The 22,017-nt window shown below is 43.1% G+C and overlaps 1 protein-coding gene across 3 annotated transcripts in view; it reads left to right on the top strand.

Annotated features, from left to right (window-relative positions):
• Positions 1-22,017, top strand: part of sh3rf1 (SH3 domain containing ring finger 1) — a 62,939-nt gene that overhangs the window by 34,846 nt on the left and 6,076 nt on the right. For 2 of the 3 annotated variants that reach the window (XM_054788595.1, XM_054788594.1), the window contains 6 exons: positions 5,514-5,789; positions 6,070-6,165; positions 7,728-8,027; positions 11,458-11,568; positions 20,049-20,176; positions 20,364-20,534. In XM_054788595.1, the coding sequence (XP_054644570.1) occupies positions 5,514-5,789; positions 6,070-6,165; positions 7,728-8,027; positions 11,458-11,568; positions 20,049-20,176; positions 20,364-20,534 (1,082 nt within the window). The remainder of the gene's footprint in view (positions 1-5,513; positions 5,790-6,069; positions 6,166-7,727; positions 8,028-11,457; positions 11,569-20,048; positions 20,177-20,363; positions 20,535-22,017) is intronic. The other variant, XM_054788596.1, reaches the window with a different exon arrangement.

Below are 22,017 nucleotides of genomic sequence, written 5' to 3'. Positions count from 1 at the left end.
AGCTATGTCACATCAATGTGCCTAAGAATGAAGCTCAGGTAATCTTTTAAATCATCCAAATACGGCAAGATACTGTAAGTGTGACATGTTATCATCAATGTACCTGTTAATGCATGATCACAGCACGTATATAAAACGATAAAATGTTGTTAGAGGGTTTTTTTAGAGGGCTTCATAGTCGTAATAGGTGCCTCCCATGACGTGCAATATTAACTAGCTCATGCTAACTCGTTTTCTCTAGTTAGAACGCACAGAAAGAAATATGTGTTAATGTTTCACAGAAGGATTGTGGACGATGGGCAAAATTCCCCCTCAAAAGTGCAGTTTTCATTTAAGAGGTCTTTTGCCGACTGCTGTTCTGGAAGAGTACACAGAGCAGCAGAGGAAGGAAGGAGGTTGGAAGTGAAATGAGGCTGAGGTGTTGGGTGCCATCTTAAAGCTACGTTGGTTCGGCTCTCGCCCGTTTGTAATGTCATCAGCAGTTGACTCTGTAGTTCTGTGCTAACACAGTTACACCACACGTCTCAACAAGTGTTAACACTAACACACCTTTTTATACTTTTACAATCATACTTTTACAATTCCAAATACATATAAAATAGGGGTGCATTGGAATTATTGGGTCGATGTGAGGGAATTATGTTGTACCGATAAATATTACAAATAACTCTGATCATTTAAAGAAACGCATTTTGCATGCCAGTTGTAGCAAATGCTCCGTCATAAGGGGAAAAAACCCTATCTAGCACACAAAAAGCCTTACGAGCCCCATGAAATACCACATTGCTACGACACTTGGGGCTTGTTGAGCCGCAGCGTCTGAACAGTGCAAAAGGTTCACCAGAGACCTCCGTGGCGTCACACCGGCTGATCGGAGCATGTGCCCGAATACAGTGTACCCTGCTGAAAAAAACACGCTATTCTGCTGCAACCACAATTTGTCAACTGTAAAAAATATATCAAACCAAATATCAATGTTCTACAACCAATAAACATGTACCTTGCCATTTAAGTGAAAAAAAAAACATGTGACATCGCGGAATTGTGCTGGCGAGGCGGTGACGTGTGTTATGTTTGACCCTGTATGCTGTGCACATGCTGCAGTAAGTTTGAATGCTCATGTGTTGTTGGAAGCAGAAATGAGTGTCACGGATGCAAAATGAGGCAGGCAGAAATACCGAGTGTTACTCTTGATGTGCCGCCAGGTTGATAGACTGTTAGGCGGGAATCGGAGTAGTATGCATTGCAGCCGATGATGTCAAATTTACATACATCTAAAATCACGACGGTCTTCTGTTTAAGCTGTAAAATTTGGAGGCCTTGGACCCTTGTCTCGATACAGTCCATCGCCTTTCTCTTTTGTGCGGCCCATCAATTTCAATCAATCAGTTTATTTATATAGCGCCAAATCACAACCGCAGTTATCTCACTTTACACACGGAGGTCACATCGTATAAATGAAAAACAGAACTGACTGAAACCTCACATGAGCAAGCACTTGGCGACGGAGGCGAGGAAAAACTCCCTCTGGGGAAGAAACCTTGAACAGAACCCAGGCTCTGTGGGGCGGCCGTCTGTCTCGACCGGTTGGGTTAATATACACTGCTCAAAAAAAATTTGAGGAACACTTCGAGTTTATGTGGCCCCCACGTGCTTGTACGCATGCCTGACAACGTCGGGGCATGCTCCTAATGAGACTACGGATGGTGTCTGGGGGATCTCCTCCCAGATCTGGACCAGGGCATCACTGCGGTACCTGGACGCATGGAGGAGATTCCAGGAGACAGGTAGTTACTCCAGGAGAGCTGGACAGGGCCGTAGAAGGTCCTTCAACCCTCGGCAGAATCGGTATCGGCTCCTTTGTGCAAGGAGGAACAGGATGAGCACTGCCAGAGCCCTACAAAATGACCTCCAGCAGGCCACTGGTGTGAATGTTTCTGACCAAACAATCAGAAACAGGCTCCATGAGGGTGGCCTGAGGGCCCGACATCCTGTAGTGGGCCCTGTGCTCACTGCCCAGCACCGTAGAGCTTGACTGGCATTGACCAGAATTGGCAACTACACCACTGGTGCCCTGTGCTCTTCCCTGATGAGAGCAGTTCAACCTGAGCACATGCGACAGACGTGAAAGGGTCTGGAGATGCTGTGGAGAACGTTATGCTGCCTGCAACATCATTCAGCATGACCGGTTTGGTGGTGGGTCAGTGATGGTCTGGGGAGGCATATCCCTGGAAGGACGCACAGACCTCTACAGGTTAGATAACGGCACCCTGACTGCTATTAGGTATCGGGATGAAATCCCTGGACCCATTGTCAGAACCTACTCTGGTGCAGTGGGACCTGGGTTCCTCCTGGTCCACGACAATGCCCGACCTCATGTGGCTAGTGTATGCAGGTAGTTCCTGGAGGATGAAGGAATTGATACCATTGACTGGCCCCCACGTTCACCTGACCTAAACCCAATAGAACACCACTGGAACATTATGTTTAGGTCCATCCAGCCGCCGCCAGGTTGCTCCTCAGACTGTCCAGGAGCTCATTGATGCCCTGGTCCAGATCTGGGAGGAGATCCCCCAGGACGCCATCCGTAGTCTCATTAGGAGCATGCCCCCACGTTGTCAGGCATGCGTACAAGCACGTGGCCACACAAACTACTGAGAATCATTTTGAGTTGCTACAATGACATTTTAGCAAAATGGACCAGTGTGCTGCATCATTTTTTCACTTTCATTTTTGGGGTGTCTTTGATTTCCCCCCTCTATAGGGTGATCATTTTCATTTCTATCAAATGATGTGGCATCATTTTGTTACTAATACATCACCCACTTATTATCAGGAAAGATATTCAAGATCATTTTTCCCCCAGTTTAGATGTGATGTGTTTTTGAAGTGTTACTCTAATTTTTTTGAGCAGTATATAAAAACAGAGTCGAGGGATGGACTGTATATCAAGCCAGAAGTCTTAGTCGTAGTCTGAGGAACATAAGGGAGTGTTTCTGATACATCAGCGTATCAGGGGTCAATTCTAACTACAGTACATGCTTTAGAAAAGAGATAGATAGATAGTTACTTTATTGATCTCCAAGAGAAATTCACAGGGAAGTTTTTCAAGTTTCAAGAGGTAGGTTTTGAGTTGACTTTTAAATAGAGAGAGGGTGTCTGCCCCCCCGGAATGAGTGGGGGAGATGGTTCCACAACAGAGGAGCCTGATAACTAAATGCCTCCCATTCTACTCCTAAAAATTCTAGGAGTGGCAAGTAATTGTTCTACTAGGTTGATGGGGTCCTAGGAGCTCTTTAAGATATACGAGAGCTATACGAGAGATATACGAGAGCTTCGTCAGCAAACGCTGACGAAGCTCTTCGGATGAGGAGCGAAACGTCCGACACCTTCTACACAGAAGTACAGATGACGTCTCAAGAAGCCTTTTCCTCGATGGACAACTCCTGTACGACTGAGAGCCTACACAGACGAAGTAGAGAGCTACGTCATGTATCTCTCTACAACTGTGATATAAACAGATGCTGGCGTGCTAAAATGGCACCCGCGGCCCACAATGCATTGCACGATCACGTGCAAGTAGCTCAAGATTTTGTTTTGGCTGTGTGATCAAACATGGTGGCGTAAACAAAACCGAAACAAACCGCTATTTTGGACATAACTGTACCACTATATTGTCTATAAAATGTGTTTTGTGTTAACATTTTTGGGTGTCTGGAACGGATTAATTGGATTTACATTATTTTCTATGGGAACATTTGGTTTGGCTAGAGTCTGTTTTGGTTTGAGTCAGACCTTCTGGAACAGATTACTGATGAGTATTTACTAATCCAGCACTGTGTGGACGCAATTTATTTATTTATTTAAAAAAAAAAAAATCCCAAACGTTTCCGTGTCGACGAGGCCTCAGTCCCATGCCATCATCACGGGCGATTACGTAACCACAGACTTTCCTATCAAACAGCATTTCATATTGTTTAGCGTGTCCTCACAAGGGCTTTGTGTCATTTGCTCCATTTGCAATTTCCTCACGGGCCGTCCCTGCTGGGCCCGAAAGGAGGCTCATTGCTTGTGTTGCTTGTGTGCTTTGTGCCCGTGTGATGGTGCAGCAAGGTAACGTCAGGCCGGCTCACCATCAGCGCTCATTCTCTACTTTCCCATTCTCCTCTAAACGCTTCATTAGTCTGCAGCCAGAGACCAGTGTTCCAAGCTTTTTCTGCACCGCCCTGCCTCCCTGCCTCCCTCTGCCACTGTCCATGATGATGCTGGTGTTTGGGATTCACATCACTGCTGAGAATGTCCAGCAGTGGAGGAGGGGAGCCCCCCTCATACACACCCACCCTGAATGGAGGACATTGATGCTTCCATCGCCGCTTACCCCCCAGAGGCTCCGCCCTCCTTCCGTGGATTGTCATCCTCTCAATGGTCCTTTCAGGCTCAGGGGGCTAATGTACAAAACCTTCTTGGAGGGGGTCAGTGGGACTGGACGCTGGTCCTTCACTGGGCATCAGTTCTTTATGCATGAACATTTGCTGGTGCTCAGTGTGCTCGACTTCCACTCCCCGAATATCCCACATACGTATACAGACAATTTCCTTTCTGTGACCCCCCAACAGTCATATCATGTTATGATGAAAATTAGGTTGGGGAAAAAGTTCAAATGTTATGAAAATAAAGTGAAAGTATTATGGAAATAAAGTGCTAATATTACAAGAAGAAAATTGGCCAAAAGAAATTTGAAATAATTGGAAAATTTTAAAAATGAACACAGACATGGGGGAAAAAAAGCTGCAATTTTACGAGAATAACGTCAAAATATGAAGAGAAAACAAGTTGAATTTACTATTTCAACTCTGTGCTACTAAATGAATGATAAAAGGACGTTATTTTTTCTCATAATATGACAAGTCTATTGTCGTAAAATTGCGACTTTGTGTCTCTCAGTATTTTGACTTCATTTTTGTAAAATGTGTTTTTTGTGTTTTTTTCATTTCTGCTGTTGCTTTTTTAAATTTTACAACTTTTCAATGTTCTTCTTGTAAGTGTTGTTTTCGTAATCATGTCTTTATTCCCATGATATTTTGACTTTAATCACGTAATATTATAACTTTTCCCCCAACCTAATTTAACAAAAATGGCAACTTTATTTGTTGTTTTGTTTGGTATTCATGTAAAAGTACACCTTTTCTCTTCATATTTTCATTTTATTCTGGTAAAATGATTGCTTATTTTCCCATTTTTGCTGTTTTTTTTTATTTTTGTAGTTTTCTTGTGAAATTGTATTTTTAGAATGCACCGCGGGCCAATAAAAAAAACAGCTGCGGGCTGTAAATGCCTCCTGGGCCACACTTTGGACACCCACCCCTTGATATATGCTATAAGAAGAAGTCGTTCTTATATGCATCTGGAAATGACTTGTTGTTGGTATCATTGGTAAAACAGCAAAGCTAATGGTGGCCTTGAATGAATATGTTTGTCCCAGTGACAGTGATGTACCTGATTGGGCTTTCCAGGGCGTTCCTCAGCTGCCGTGTGCCAAGGCGCTCTACAACTACGACGGCAAGGAGCCTGGCGACCTCAAGTTCAGCAAGGGCGACGTCATCATCCTGCGCCGGCAGGTGGATGAGAACTGGTACCATGGCGAGATGGGAGGAGTCCACGGCTTTTTCCCCACCAACTTTGTGCAGGTCATCAAGCCGCTGCCGCAGCCGCCGCCCCAGTGCAAGGCCCTGTACGACTTTGAACTCAAAGACAAGGAGGCGGACAAGGACTGCCTGCCGTTCTCCAAGGTGACGCAAAGATGCGTTTTTTTTCCCCCTCAAGCCTAGAAAGAAAGGCAGGACAATGATGCTGAATGACGTTTTCTTTGGCTGCTTGATGATGGGCAGTACTTAAGGCATGCCATATACAGTATAGGGTGAGATGAGGCGTCATCAAGTGTTTGACACATGACACATCAGCGGGAAGGAAAGGACATCTTTTTGATTGTGAGGCTGACCGAATGTCGTCCTTGCCTCCTTTATTTATTCCTGGAGCGTAAAGAATGTGCTTTCCTGTCCTCTCTTCCAGGATGACATTCTCACCGTCATCCGCAGAGTGGATGAAAACTGGGCCGAGGGAATGCTGGGAGATAAAATTGGAATTTTCCCCATCTCGTACGTGGAGGTAAGGAAACTGTTCTTCATCCAGATCCAGGTCACAGTGTAGGTGGCTTTCAAGTTTTATTTCTGGATGCTTTTACACGGCGAGCTCGGAAATAGCAGCACATCAAACTAGAAGACGTCTTCCGTGTTCCTTTGGGGCTTTGTGAAGTGGGAGCTGCAGCGGGGCGTGTTCCACCTCAGCCTCACTTGACTTCCAAGTTCTCCTCCCGGCAGCCCCGCCTGTCTCCATTCACTGTGGCTAACTTTCTGACTCGCGGGCCACATTGGGTTAAAAGATTTGGCGTCTAGTGACATCTTGGTGACATCAAGCAGAAGGACATACTTGCAACGAAACAACAACACAACACATCCATAGCACAAATCAACACCTCACCGCCAAACATAACACATAACTTTCTTTTCTTGGGAGAATGAACAGAATAAGAATTTCATTGCTTAGTATAACTGCCTGTTCTACGATGCATATGACAATAAAACTCTTGAATCTTGAATAACTTAAAACTGATATTTCCAAATGACCGCAAAGCATGCTGGGTAGTCCAGTCGCAACAACATTGTGAACTGTGAACAATGAAAGATTGGATATCAAGAGTATGTTAACTCCTTCTTTGCTTCACTGACGACTTAATCAACATATTTTGCGATCAGGCAAAAATGCGACAAAGGCGGAAAAATGTTGGGAGAAAGAGTAGCACACGCTACCCAGCATGCCTTGCGGTGGGAATATATGGGTGGGTTTTTTTGTGCCGCGGGTGCTGCGCTTAGATATTTGTACGCCCATGTGGTGCAATAGGTAGCCTACTTTCCATGTTAAAGGTTAAAAAAAAGAAATTGATATGATATATGGCCCGCGGGTCGCAGTTTGGCGGCCCCGTGTTAAATAGTGCCATGCGGATTGATACTGAAATATCAATAATTCCGATAACAGCTCTTCATGCTCTAAAATCTGTTTTTAAATCGAAATATCGACACCTTTGATTAGGGGTGCTCAGGTCGATCGGCCACCAATTAATGTGAAAAAACACGAGGTCGGCAAATGCCAATAAATGGCTTTCAGCACCGATCACAAAAGCCGGTCACCTGTGGCTGGTACTATTGCAGCCGCAGCGATCCTCGACGCACTTTCCTCTCCCACAAAACGATAACAACCATTTCCGCCGTCTGGAACGTCACTGCCAACACATGCCACGAAAACTTGCGGGCGTAGCAAGTTAAAAAGCTTTAATACGGCATTTGAAGAACAAACAATGGCCAAACGGCAGCTAACACGTACTCTATGTGCGTGTGACAGTCAGAAGGCTAAGCTAATAACCCCAAAATACGTTAAAAATACGTTAAAATAAATCACGTTTATTAGTAATTGCCTATTTTTTGGCTATATTGTCAATCACCCCGCTACCTCAATATGCTTCAGGGTTTAAAATAAATAATATAATAATAATATATTTCCAAATGTGAACAAACATTATCACTCGGCACTTAAACGCCTGATGAGGACAGGCTCTTTATACAACCAGCTCATTCCTCACCACCAACCCCTGCAATGTCTCCCCCCACCCCCAGTTCAACTCAGCGGCACGGCAGCTCATCGAGTCGGACAAGCCCCCCGACCCCAACGGCGAGTCTGGCGAGGGAGCCTCGTCGGGGCCCCAGAGCAACGGCGCCCAGCGGGACAAGAAGAACAGCAAGAAGCGACATTCCTTCACCTCTCTCACCATGTCCCACAAGCCCGTGCTGGCCCCTCCCCCCCAGCGCCACTCCATGGAGATTAGCGGCCCGGTCCTCATCAGCTCCAGCAACCCCACAGCCGCCGCTCGCATCGGAGAGATGAGCGGGGGTCTTTCCTGCAGCGCGCCTTCGCAGGTAAGACGCTGGTCATGGAAGCGTAATACGAGCTGGCCCTCTAGGTGGCACTCTTTGTCACTTGTCAAGTGATTGACAAGTCACTCAAGCTACTGGATTTCTTCATATTCACTCAACTGCAGAAAGTAGCAGGCTTTTCTTTGGGGTAAAGGTCAAAGCATGCGAGATCATGCGTGCTTGACTCTTGTCGCCTGTAAAAACGTCTCCCCAGGCCACGCTTGACAGCGACTCACAGCCGCTTTACACACAGCTTTTCAACGGGGTTAGACACTCACACTCTTTGTCTGAGGTCCAGCTGCGCAATTGGAGCTGAAACAGCAACACATCTGTTGTCAGCTTGTTGTCAACAATCGTAGCCAAAAGAGTATTGGCAAAACAAGCTAGAAGAGTATCAGTAAACATTGCCAAAAGAGTAACAGCGAACGTAGCTAGAGGGGTATCAGTGAATCTAGATAGAAGAGTATCAGCAAATATAGCTAAAAGAGTAGCAGCAAATATAGCTAGAAGAGTATCAGTAAACATTGCCAAAAGAGTAACAGCGAACGTAGCTAGAGGGGTATCAGTGAATCTAGATAGAAGAGTATCAGCAAACGTAGCTAAAAGAGTAGCAGCAAACATAGCTAGAAGAGTATCAGTAAACATTGCCAAAAGAGTACCAGCGAACGTAGCCACAAGAATATAAACAAATGTAGGTAGAATAGTACCAGCAAACCAAGCCAAAAGAGTATCAGCAAACCTAGCTAGAAGAGTATCTGCAAGCATAGCTAAAAGAGTAGCAGCGAACATAGCTGGAAGATTATCAGCAAACGTTGCCAAAAGAGTACCAGCAGATGTAGTCAAAAGAGTATCAACCAAACCTAGCCAAAGAGTATCAGCAAATGTACCAAAAAGAGTATCAACCAAACCTAGCCAAAATAGTATCAGCAAACATAGCCACAAAAATATAAACAAATGTAGCCAAAAGAGTAGCAGCAAACCTAGCCAGAAGAGTATCAGCAAACATAGCTAAGAGTATCTATCAGCAAACCTAGCCACAAAAATATAAACAAATGTAGCCAAGAGTATCAGCAAACTTTGCCAAAAGAGTACCAGCAAACGAAGCCAAAAGAGTATCAGCAAACGTAGCTAAAAGAGTAACACTCTAAACATAGCCAAAAGCATATCCGCAAATCTAGCCAGAAGAGTATCAGCAGATGTAGCTAAAAGAGGAACAGCGAACATAGCTAGAATTCTAGAGTATCAGCAAACATCGCTAAAAGTATATCAGCATACATAGCCTAAAGGGTACAAGCAAATGTAGCTAGAAGAGTGTTGGCAAACGTTCCCAAAGAGTATAAGCAAACATAGCTAAAAGAATATCAGTGAACATAGCCAGAAGAGTATCAGCTAACCAAGCTAGAAGAATAACGGCGAACATATTCAAAAGAAAAGCAGCAAACCCAGCCAAAAGAGTAACAGCGAGCGTAGCCAAAACAGTATCAGCGAACCTAGGTAGAAGAGTATCAGCAAAGGCAGCCAAATGTGTATAAACAAATGTATCCAGAAGAGTATCAGCAAACTTGGCCTAAAGTGTATTAGCAATGTTCCCCTGATCGATAGCACTCATTATAAATAAGTTAAAAAATGTACAGTCAATACATGTCAGCATCGGTATCGGCCGATCTCACTCAGGGATGATCGATCACAGAATTATCAGCACAAAACCCTGATCAAAGCATGCCAAATATACATACGTAAAACTTATGTAGCGGGGGTCTCCGAAAAACTCCAGAGGATATTTTGGCAACACAAAATTCCTACCTATTTCAAACCAGTAAATACCCTGAGACAAAAATTAGTGCATCCTAAAGACAAGGCTCCAAACCAGAAACAGAGCAATGTGGTCTATTCCATCCACTGTAAAGATGAGGAATGCAAAGAGCACTACATTGGGGAAACTAAGCAAATGCTCCAAAAAAGGCTTTATCAACATCGCAGGGACAATGCTAGTGGTCCTCAATCAGCAGTACATCTACACCTGAAAGCTACCAATCACTCTTTTGAGGACAGCGAGGTAAAGATTTTGGCCAAAGAAAACAGATGGTTTGAAAGAGGAGTAAAGGAAGCTATTTTTGTCAAACAACAGAACCCGTCATTGAATCGGAATGGTGGCTTGAGGTTTAATTTGGACCCTGTGTTCAGCAGGTTACTGAGACCTAAACCCACAGCTCTTAGTCTTGCAAATGAGGTGAAGGCAGGGCCGAGCCAGAACAATAGATGCTAACAAGCCAGTATCAGAGTCGTTCATACCCAATTCAGGGAGCGACACTTCCCTTTTATCGGAGGTGTTAATAACAGGATAGGATTATACCACTACTCCGCCCAGGCTTAGTGTAACGTACCAATAGGAGGAGGGTGTTGGCACACCAATTCCGCCCACTCTTACTGTATTTAAGGCCTAAGCTACCAGCACTTATTAGTTCGCTGACGAAGCTCTTCGGATGAGGAGCGAAACGTCCGACACCTTCTTCACAGAAGTACAGATGACGTCTCAAGAAGCCTTTTCCTCGGTAAAACCATAAAACTTTGTTGGAGTTGTTAATAGAGGGCTGTATAGGTGAATCCCATTCCCTTGCATTATTAGCTGCCTCATGCTAGCACTTTTTCAGTATTTATAACACACAGAAAAGCAAAAGACGGAAGGATTGTGGATGATGGGTAAAATAAAAAAAAAGTGCACTTTTCCATGAACTAATTCGATACCAAAGACGTATTTGTACATGCGTATGCGCATTTAGTTTAGTTCTAAATGTGATAATTGTAAATAGTTAAGGGTGTTATACAGTATTTGTAAATAAATTGTTATTTTGATGCAAAACAACCCTTTTTAGTGTTGTTTATGGTGTGGTATAGGTGTTGAGATATTTGAGCTGTCATAGTGAAAGTTATGCTTGAAATGTATCTTTTCGCAAACACCTATGAACTGATATTTTCCTGAAACTTACCTATGTTTTACTGCTGATTACTAAAGAACGGAAAAATATAGAAACAAGCTTTTTTTTTTAAATTAAAGACGAGAACCGAATCTTTCCTTTGGTATGTTCCATATTTATGTAGCCACAGAGCACAATATTGTGGGGGCCTTGAAAGATGAGTCAAAGTTGTCTAAAATTTCCGGTACTTAAGGGGATACTTTTTGAAAAATGGCTGGGTCTGAATGAGTTAATAGGCGGCTGGGTGCAGTCATGCGTGGAGAGAGGCGAGTAAGCGAGGCCTCCTTCCCACGACACCACCGCCGCCGTGGTCTCTCGTGGACGACAAGCCACTCGCCGCCTCGATGGGAGGAAAGATGACAGGCTGTGTGAGCCGAGTGAAAGGTTGTCTTGTGCGAGCACGCTGAATGAGACTCACACGTGCATGTAGAGATCACGTCTGTCTTCTCTGTTGAAAGGTACACATTTGCACAACCGGGCTGATCGTGACCCCGCCCCCGAGTAGTCCCGTTACCACAGCAACGGTCTTCACCTTTCCTTCGGAGACGAGCTACACGCCCATTCTGCTGGTAGGTCCACCTCGTCATCAAGTCATGTTTATTTCTTCAACATTTCTACAGTATTGTATCTTCACTGCTGTACGCAAGCTGTCAACTGTCAACGGCTCCTCCTTTATTGGCCCCTGCCATATTCATTGTAGAAATAAATAGAATAGTAGAATATTCTGGTCATCCCTTACCACTTGATGCTTCGAATTCCCTGGCTTTGCTATATCACCGTTTGTGAAAAATACATGAATTCATAAATTACGGCCATTTTGTGGTCAACAAGGCCCTATTATTATGGGTGTCATGAGACGAGGCGATACACGAGATTGATTTGAACTTCACTTGCGAGACAAGTACAATGAAAAAATATATGACTATTTATTGCAATCTACTCCTTTAATTTCTGCATTAGACTCTTCTGCACTCTGTGTGTCTGTGTGCCGCCAACCACCAAGACAAAGTGACTGTATGACCGTTAAAAAGGCTCACTCTGTGATTCCGCTTCCTGCCTGTTTGGAGGCTAGAGACGAGGAAAACAGACACGCCTGCACATGGCAATATATTGAGGCCGGCAAAATGATCCAGTTCATTTTCATTTATGCTGTGATTAATGCATTTATTTATTATCGTCCCAGGCCTAGTGCCCACAAGACTTTTTTTTTTTTTCTGAACGGGAAATCTTGTCACGTTTTGTGACAGTGACAGTGGCCTATTAGTCCAAAAAATGCATATTTCAGCAAATTGGATATATTTCTTTAGTCTAAATGAAGCATGTTCAGGCATAAAAATGTCTAAATGAAGTAAAATACAAATATAAGGCATTCAGAAGACTCTCGAGCTGTCATGATATGTAGTATTCCAGACTGGTCACTAGGTGTCAGTAATGTTACACTGATGATGCAATAGCCACCGGGAGTACGGCGTTATTATTATTACGGTGTTATTTCATGTCTAATAATAATTAGTAATGATCTAATAATGTTAAAAAGCATATTTAGAAGGTAGTACACAGGTTTTCTATTTCTTATTTTCTCTTACAACGTCTACTATTTTGGGTGATAGGGGTTTAAAGGTGACTATAGGGGTGTTATTTCATGTCTAGAGGGTTCTAATGTTAAAAAGCATATTTAGATGGTGGTACACAAGTTTTCTATGTTTTATTTTCTCTTATAACGTCTACTATATTGGGTAATAAGGGTGTGAAGGGGACTATAGGGGTGTTATTTCATGTTTAGAGGGTTTTAATTATGTTAAAAACCATATGTAGAAGGCTGGAATGTTCTCCTTGACGAGCCCTGACAGCGTGTTTCCGTAAGGAAGTTATTCTCGTGGGGCACTAAAGTCACAGCCTACCATGGTGAAAGAAAAATGCAGTTTCTTTTCGCCGTTTCGTCTTCCACTGCTGCAGCCGAGTGAGTGCGACAGGTAGAGCTGCACCTCGCTGGTCCGCGTCTTTGTGTGTGACGGGGAGGGGCCAGGTATTCGGGCAGGGAGCAGCACGGAGACACACATGATCGGAGCAACAGAATCTCCACGCAGCAAAAGAAGTTAATATATGGGTCACATATTCCCCGACGTTGATTAATCTGTGATTAATCTACGTCGTAATCGGCCCGATTGGTCAGGCTCTAATCTGATATCAGTATTGTATGGGGACAACCCAAATTCACAGGGTAGTGTCACAAACGTCACCTTGTAAGTGTCTTATGACATCAGTCAGCTGACATGATGCCTTCCTCCTGATTGGCTGTTGCTCCTCCATGACAAACATGAAGTATGAGCAAGTGTTTTGTGTTGATATTGATTTGGTGCGTCTCTGCAGGGACTGAGGCAAGACTCCATGCTTCACTTGCATAGACGAGAAAATAATAGTTATAATAATAATTGCTGCTGATAATAATAGTTGCAGTCCTCTTCTGCTATTTGGATCGCTGGTTAACTTTGAAACTGTGAATGTGAAATACTAGCCATTAGTATTTAGTCAACCAGGTAGATTTTATTTTTATATATGTATACAGTGGTGTGAAAAAGTGTTGCCGCCTTCCTGATTTCTTTTTTTTTTGCATGTTTGTCACACTTAAATGTTTCAGATCATCAAACAAATTTTAATATTAGTCAATGACAACACAACTGAACACAAAATGCACTTTTTAAATGGAAGTTTTTATTATTAAGGGAGAAAACAAATCCAAAGCTCCATGGCCTGTGTAAAGAAGTGATTGCGCCCTAAACCTAATAACTGGTTGGGCCACTCTTAGCAGCAACAACTGCAATCAAGCGTTTTGGCCCACTCATCTTTGCAGAATTGTTGTCATTCAGCCACACTGGAGGGTTTTCCAGCATGAAGCACCTTTTTAAGGTCATGCCACAGCATCTCAGTAGGATTCAGGTCAGGACTTGGACTAGGCCACTCCAAAGTCTTCATCCATTCAGAGGTGGACTTGCTGGTGTGTTTTGGATCATTGTCCTGCTGCAGAACCCAAGTTGGTTTCAGCTTGAGGTCACCAACAGATGGCCGGACATTCTCCTTCAGAATTTTTTGTTAGACAGCAGAATTCATGGTTCTCTTTATCACAGCAGGTCTTCCAGGTCCTGAAGCAGTAAAACAGCCCCAGACCACCACACTACCACCACCATATTCTACTGTTGGTATGGTGTTCTTTTTCTGAAATGCGGCGATAACTTTTCCGCCAGATGTAATGGGACACACACCTTCCAAAAAGTTCAACTTTTGTCTCGTCAGACCACAAAGTATTTTCCCAAAGGTCTTGGGGATCATCAAGAAGTTTTCTGGCAAAACTGAGATGAGCCTTAATGTTCTTTTTGTTCAGCAGTGATTTTTGTCTTGGAACTCTGCCGTGCAGGCCGTTTTTGCCCAGTGTCTTTCTTATGGTGGAGTCATGAACACTGACCAACTGAAGCAAGTGAGGCCTGCAGTTCTTTGCATGTTGTTGTGGGGTCTTTTGTGACCTCTCGGATGAGTCATCTCTGCGCTCTTGGGGTCATCTCAATTGCTTTTTCTCATTTGTTCCTGAATTTCTTTAGATCTCGGTATATGGTGTTTAGCTTTTGAGGATCTTTTGGTCTACTTTACTTTGTCAGAAAGGTCCTATTTAAGTGATTTCTCAATTAGAACAGGTGTGGCAGTAAGCTGGCCTGGTTGAGGCAAGAGAAACGGAACCCATGTGTGATAAACCACAGCTAAGTTATGTTTTAACGGGGAGGGGGCGAAATCACTGTTTTTCACACAAGGCCATGTCGGTTTGGATTTTTGTTTTCCTCCCTTAATAATAAAAAGTTTTTTTGAAACTGCACTTTGTGTTCAGTTGTGTTGTCATTGACGAATATTTAAATTTGTTTGATGGTCTGAACCATTTAAGTGTGACAAGGAAGGGGGCAAACACTTTTTCACACCACTGTATTTTCATCTGAGTGTCACATTCTTTTGTCACACTTTCCCTGTCTGGATTAAAAAAAAAAAAAACAAGATATGCCGGGTTATTTTTGTCGCAATCAACCTAAATCCCCTTTTTACAGCGTGTATCTATTTTTTTCTTGTCATATTTATATGAATAACACTCTGACCCAAGTATTCTCATTTTGGGAAGGTCAGACCTTTTTCCAGTTAACACATAATACGGTGTTTGTCCCATACGTCTGTTGTAGCATCTTTTACCAATAATAGCAGCAGTTTGTACTGCATACGTCCACAACTCAATTAACATGCATCTTGCCATTTCAAACAAGGTCCTCCCTCCAAGCTCTGGAGGGGTGTCATGTCTAATGGCATTTTTGCAGAGCGGTGGTTGAAATAAAGCAGAGGTAAACTCTGTTCTACTATCTCATCTTACACATTAGATTTTCCCGTAATATGCAACATCCGAGATGAACCCCTCTGTGGCTTTAACAGCATCACTCATAAACTTCATAGACACGCCATGAACTATAAATGTAGTTTTTGCTAATTTACCGTTCACTTCCACAAATTGAACAATGTAAAACATAATTACAAACATTATATTATTTTATTTTATTTTATGATGCACAAAGAGGAATGATGAACAACTTCATGCTCTTGTCTCCTTTCTGCCCCGTCCTCCCTGCGCCATGAGGCGTTCAGGCGCACTCGTAATTTTGATTGTTAGGCCCTAATTGTTTTTCTTTTTTATTCACGCACCCCCTATGACAATTGGTGTATCCTTGGGGTACGCGTACCCAACTTTAGGAACCTAGGCCTTAAACCTTGCAGCGCATCCAGCTACAGTATGCCGCCTCCTAGCGGCAAACCAAAACTGACAACATCGAAGGCACGGTGGAGGAGCACGCGCAAGATTTCTTCCTCGCACTTGTAAACCGTCTGCTTTCCCTACTGACGCGACGACGCTCAACTTACTGCTTTCTCTGCTTACCGCCACCCCCCGTATCAACACATGATGGAGTGTGGCACGCTAATATAATCACTTGCAGCTGCTGCTTCTCGGGTTAGCATCATGAATCCCTTGCACAAGGTCTGACTCTAACCCAATCCATGTTTCCCACAAGAAATCATGTCCATCCAATTTATCCTTTCCGGAAGGCCAAAAGTGTTTACACAGAGCACCTTTTTGGACTTTTACAATGATAGTTTTACATGCATTAAACAATTGTAAATGTATATAAATGACGAATGAAGGGGATAAATGAACATTTCAGCTTATTTTTTTACTTTCACTGAAGATTGCAGACACGGCCTTGGTGTTTTGTGAGGACTTGTTTCTTAATTTTCAATAGATCTGGCTTCCGCTTCCTGTTTCCACGTATTAGAAAGCTAATAGGATGCTAACGTGGAGGTTTTGTTATAAAAATAAATTGAGAATGCAGTAAGACTCATGCAGTGTATCAATAACACGACAAGACTCGTTCGATATTGTGCGCTAACCAGACAGTGCACGCGAGGCACTGAGGCACCATTTTGGCATCAATGCTTGATGTACTGTAAACCGAAAAACACGCTAACCAGGGTAAATGGGTTAAAAACTAGCTCCATTTCAACGTGTTGTAAGTGGAATTTTAATGTAAGTCGGAACTCATGCCTAATGAACTCGAAGGCCCTCACACATGAAGGACGTAAAATACAAGACACACAATGCTTTTAAAAAAAAAAATTGTCATCCGCAGTCCTTTTGTGAAACATGAACTCAAATGTCTTTCCCTTTTCTGTGTATGCTCAAGAGAGAAAAAGGTTAGCACGAGGCAGCTAACAAAGCACGTAATGGGATTCACCTATTTTCACTATAAAGCTCTCTTAAAAAAAAAAAAAAAAATCCAACAATGGTCAACGTTCCATTTACATTCTGTGACCTGCATATTAACCAAGCCGCAGCAACATTGTTATGGTAGGAACTAACGCCAAACCTTTCTGGCGTAGTGACACAGCGCCTCGTTCACAGCAACTCAGGCCACTGCTGAGAGGGAGCTAATGCTACCAGATCAGCTGCTGCTGCATGTCCTGTGAGTTTGGAAAAGTTCATGCTAGGTTATAAATAATGCCTCAAGCGTGCGTAGTAGGGCTGTGAAGGATAAACCAGTTTGAGAAGCGAGAGATGTGGTGGCATGGGTAGCAGCCTCCTGGATGGATAAGAGTCAGCCATAAATCCTTAATGTAAAGACATGCACCGGGTATCGCAAGACTAGCAACCGCTTGACAGTCCGTCTCTTAAGCAAGGTGAGAGACTGGGCTGCCGGCGAAAGGCTCGTCACACATGCTCTGTAGCTTAGCATGACAGAAGACGAGAATGGCTGTAAACAGCATTAGCAGTGCTCTACCTAGTGACTGGGAAAGATTTTCCACACATCAGTAAAACATAAGTACATTATAGCCATCTCATTTATCTTATTTATTTTGTATTTTGTAAAACTAAGACAGGAACAACATCGAATTAAAAGCACTAAATGAATACAGACCCACCATCCACCAGTATCAGCCTGGACTTCGATTTTCAGAGAGGTGCACCAAACAATTATGCACATTACTTGTAGCACTCAGTAAGGTCATCAAATCTTACCTTTATGCATTCCCACATAGTATCAGCATTTGGGACCAAATGTGGTGAAAGGAAAAAGGGGATAAATACAGGATAGTAGTCTAAATACAGTATAGTAGTCTATCTGTGCAGCAAGAAAGTTAGATGGTGCGTTCAAGGATCGTACAACAAAGTGGGACACGTCGCCGCTTGCAACAACATGCAAAAACTGGGGGATTTCTAACTGTATATTATTTTTTATGAAATAAAAAAAATAATGGCCCATATTTTCAAAATTTATATCCATTTAAATACAGTTTGGTGTAGTTATTTACAAATTATTATTATTATTATTTTTTAAATCATTGTGCCTGCTGTTGATGTGGTCTTTTACACTTTAGAAAATATGTAAGAATGCCACTTTTACACAATTGGCTTTGATGTTTTGTAACGTAAGATTCATCTCTACATCAACAAATGTAACTGTTGAATCGAATCGTATCATGTCATGTTGTGCGTACACAGTATCGAATCATTCTGTTTTTAAAATATATCGTTATTGAATCTTACGTTAATCCATGTATCTGGATATGTATGGAAATGTCTACCACAAAGATTTACATCCCAAGTGCATAGTAGGAGGTTTTGGCAATAAGTTGAAACTTTGAGATTCCACACGCTACCGGCTAAACATCGGGATAGAATGAAGCAGTGGATACTGGCTCTCAATTTAGACCCAACGTCATCGCAAAGACGACTCAGCTAGGTGCCCGTTTACATGCAGGATTTTTTTTTTTTTTACCTGAGGACTATGCTGAATTTAGCAACTCAACGAGGAGCACAAGTCTTGTGCTGAAAGATACGTCATCCCATCATCCCGGTGAGAGCACACATTGTTAGCCACTGTTTTATTATGATCTTATTTTGTTCATGAAACACTGGAATCCACTAGTGCTACGCGCTAACACAACAAGAATGGCTTGGTGTTTCACTATAGCTGGATCTGCCTAGCACCCAGCAACATTATTCTCTGTCTGGGGGGTGTAAAAGTAAAAAGTTATAGTCTGCGGGGGCTGTCATGAAGTCTGCCACGATGAGTGATAGCAAATGCTCTTTCTATGCTGCTGTTGTTGACGGAAGTAGCGTTGGTTGCTGGTCAAATGGGCTTTGTCAAATCAATGCAACCAGGAAGGAAGGAAGCTCCACGAATTCTTCAATTGACCAAAATATTGAGTAAAAGTATCACAGGAGGCGAGCCGGTGTACTATGGCCGGGTTTTGGGGACTGGGCTCCTTGCTTGGGCCTGTGGGTTGCTGCCTGGATAGTGGCGAGGCGTACGGGCGTGTTCAGTGGACAAAATGCGTCCATGTTGAGGTGAGGACACTGATATGATAATAATTTTTTTTCAAAATGTTCTCACAATCGACCGGCAAAGTCCCAAAGACCGACTAGTAGCTCACGATCGACGGGTCGGCGACCACTGCTCTACATGCTGTAAGTGTGTAGTATGTAAAACCATAAAACCTTGTTGGAGGTGTTTTAATAGAGAGCTTTATAGATGAATACCATTACATTGCATTATTAGCTGCCTCATGCTAGCACCTTTTCAGTATTTAGAACACACAGAAAAGAGAAAGACGTGTGTGTTTGTGTCTCACGCAAGGATTGATGGGCAAAATTCCCCAAAAAGTGCACTTTTCCTTTAACATGGTCAAGGATACTGGAGCGACGTGGCAGTTACGTGTAGTTATGTGATTTCTGACGTGACATGTGACCTGACTGGGTGTGTTTGTGTGTTCGTGCGTGCAGAGAGGCCACTGGAGTTTGCTGATGTTGTTTTGGCGTGGTTTGGCAGACGGTAGCAGATTAGTTTTCAATAAAGAGATTGTTGAACCACCTCCCCGTCACCCATCCAACGTCAGGGAAGACGCTACGATACCGTCTTTATCCTGAGCGATACTCCCACTGTCCCAAGATGGCAGTAGCTGCGTGAGTGATCAGCGTCCAGAATCTAGCTCGATGGTCACCGAGATCCCTGGTCTCCGCCCTGAACATGCACAAGATCTACATGACAATAAAGAATACCGGCAATGCTTCAGTACCTTCCTGCTTCAACATAGTCTGTGACAATTCCAATCACAGTCGATACAAATAACTTTGGTCTTGTTGTGAGAGGTATCTGCCAGGGCTTTGAAGCTAAATTTACCAATCAAAATACCCCTTTCTTTCTCCATTTCTGCTCAATATTTGCTCCCGCTTGTAGTGCTACGGTCACTGCTAATTCCTCAAACTACGGCGTGGGCCCGCGGGTCAAACAGGACGTGTGCACGTTAATCCCACGTCAAAAAAACTAGTGCCATTAAAGGAAGCTTCCCTTAACGCGTTAACTTTGACAGCCCTAATATATTCTAATATTTGTTTGTCCGGAAAAATTACTCCCGCCCCCCCACCATGCCAAAAAAGAATCATCTTTAATGAGTCATTTCTTATTTTCCGCAGGATGCTCTCCCGCCACCCCCGCCTCCTCCCCCGCAGTCGTCAGGCGGAGGCGTGGCATATTCGCTGGCAGCGGGACAGAGACCCTCCCCCAGCGTTAGCGACCAAAGCGGGAGACAAAGACCCACAGTGTGAGTTCTATCAGCGCTGTTTGTTGCATCCCCACATTTCATGCACCCCCCAGTTGTCACACAGGTAAATGGGTTGAAAATTGCCCTCCCGCGTGCCACTGCAGGTTTGCAGGTTCTTTCTGCTGGCCCATAGGCATGAATGAATGATAGATGATAATGATGTACTATTTGTCTGATTGGACTTCAGATACGTGGCCATGTTCCCCTACACCCCCCGCAAGGAGGACGAGCTGGAGCTGAGGAAGGGGGAGATGTTTGTGGTGCTGGAGCGCTGTCAGGACGGCTGGTTCAAGGGCACCTCCATGCACAGCGGCAAGATGGGAGTGTTCCCGGGGAACTACATGGGTCCGCTCGGCAGGTGGGTGAGAGACCACCATGACTCGCAGCGCATCCCACCAAATCACATGACTAACACTTGGAATCACATCGGCCAGACTTTTCTAATGAGGAGGGATGCTCGACGATTCGATACACATCCGGATACACGGGTTCGATTCAGAGACAAAATATTTCAAAAACGGAACGATTCATTCTGATTCGATACGATTCAACAGTTACCTTTAATAACAATAACAATGAATTAGATTTTATAGCGCTTTTCAAGGCTCCCAAAGCGCTTCACAATGAAGTGAACCCATTATTCATTCACTCCTCAGTCGCACACTGGTGGTGGTAATCTACATCTGTAAACGCAAGGGCCCTGGGCTAGTCTGACGGAAACGTTGGCCTCTCCAACCACCAAACATTCATTCGCATTCATACGCAAGTGTGGCCAGCAATTGTTGATGTAGAGATGATTGACTACTATACTGTATTTTCCCCCTTTTTCTTTCACCTCATATTTGCTCCCAAATGCTGATACTGTGCTTTGTGCGGTGCACCTCTCTGAAAAATAAAGTCCAGGCTGGTACTGGTGGGTCTGTATTCATTTAGTGCTTTTAATTTGATGTTGTTCTCGTCTTAGTTTGACACAATGTATGTATTGTGTCAAACTAAGAGTGGCCTTTTATTGTGGGCAGTCTAAGGCATACCTGTGCACTAATCATGGTGTCTAATCAGCATTAGGGCACACCTGCGAGGTGGGATGGATGATCTCAGCAAAGGAGAAGTGCTCACTATCACAGGTGTAGACAGATTTGTGAACAATATCTGAGAGAAATGGTCATATTGTGTATGTGGAAAAAGTTGTAGATCTTTGAGTTCATCTCATAAAAAATGGGAGCAAAAACAAAAGTGTTGCCTTTATTTTTTTGTTGCGTGTATATCAATAAAGCAGGGCTGTCCTAACCTGGAATTTTTCTGCAACCAAATTTTCCAGAAATGACAACCTAATAAACATATTTCATTTTTAATATTTCAACTCTATGCTACTAAAATTATATTATTTTTCCTCATAGGAAAGTTTATTCTTATAAAATTGTTACTTTTTTCTTGTTAGAAGATGACTTTTTTTCTGTTTTTTTTTTATATTTTACGTTTTCCAGAACCTAATTTCCCATGACAACTTTGTTTCATTTGTTTCTCATATTATGACTTTAAAAATATATATATATATATATATTTCAACTTTATGCTGCTAAAATGACGTTATTTTTCCTCATAATATTACAACATTGGTCTCCTAAAATTACGTCTTTTTCTCGTTAGATTACAACTTTTCTCTCAATATTTTGACTTTATTGTTACTGCTGATTTCTCAATTTTTGTTGTCTCTTTTTTTCTTTTTTTTTTTCCTTTTTTAAAGTTCTTTGTGAAATTTTTAGAATGTGCTGTGGGCCAATAAAAAAAAAACTGCCGCGGGCTGCAAATGGCGCCCACGCCGCACTTTGACGCCCGTGCTC

Source organism: Dunckerocampus dactyliophorus, chromosome 10 (genome assembly GCF_027744805.1).
Source record: "Dunckerocampus dactyliophorus isolate RoL2022-P2 chromosome 10, RoL_Ddac_1.1, whole genome shotgun sequence".
Lineage (NCBI taxonomy): Eukaryota > Metazoa > Chordata > Actinopteri > Syngnathiformes > Syngnathidae > Dunckerocampus > Dunckerocampus dactyliophorus.
The sequence above is the reverse complement of the archived record's forward strand: the minus strand, read 5'-3'. Positions and strand labels throughout refer to the sequence as shown.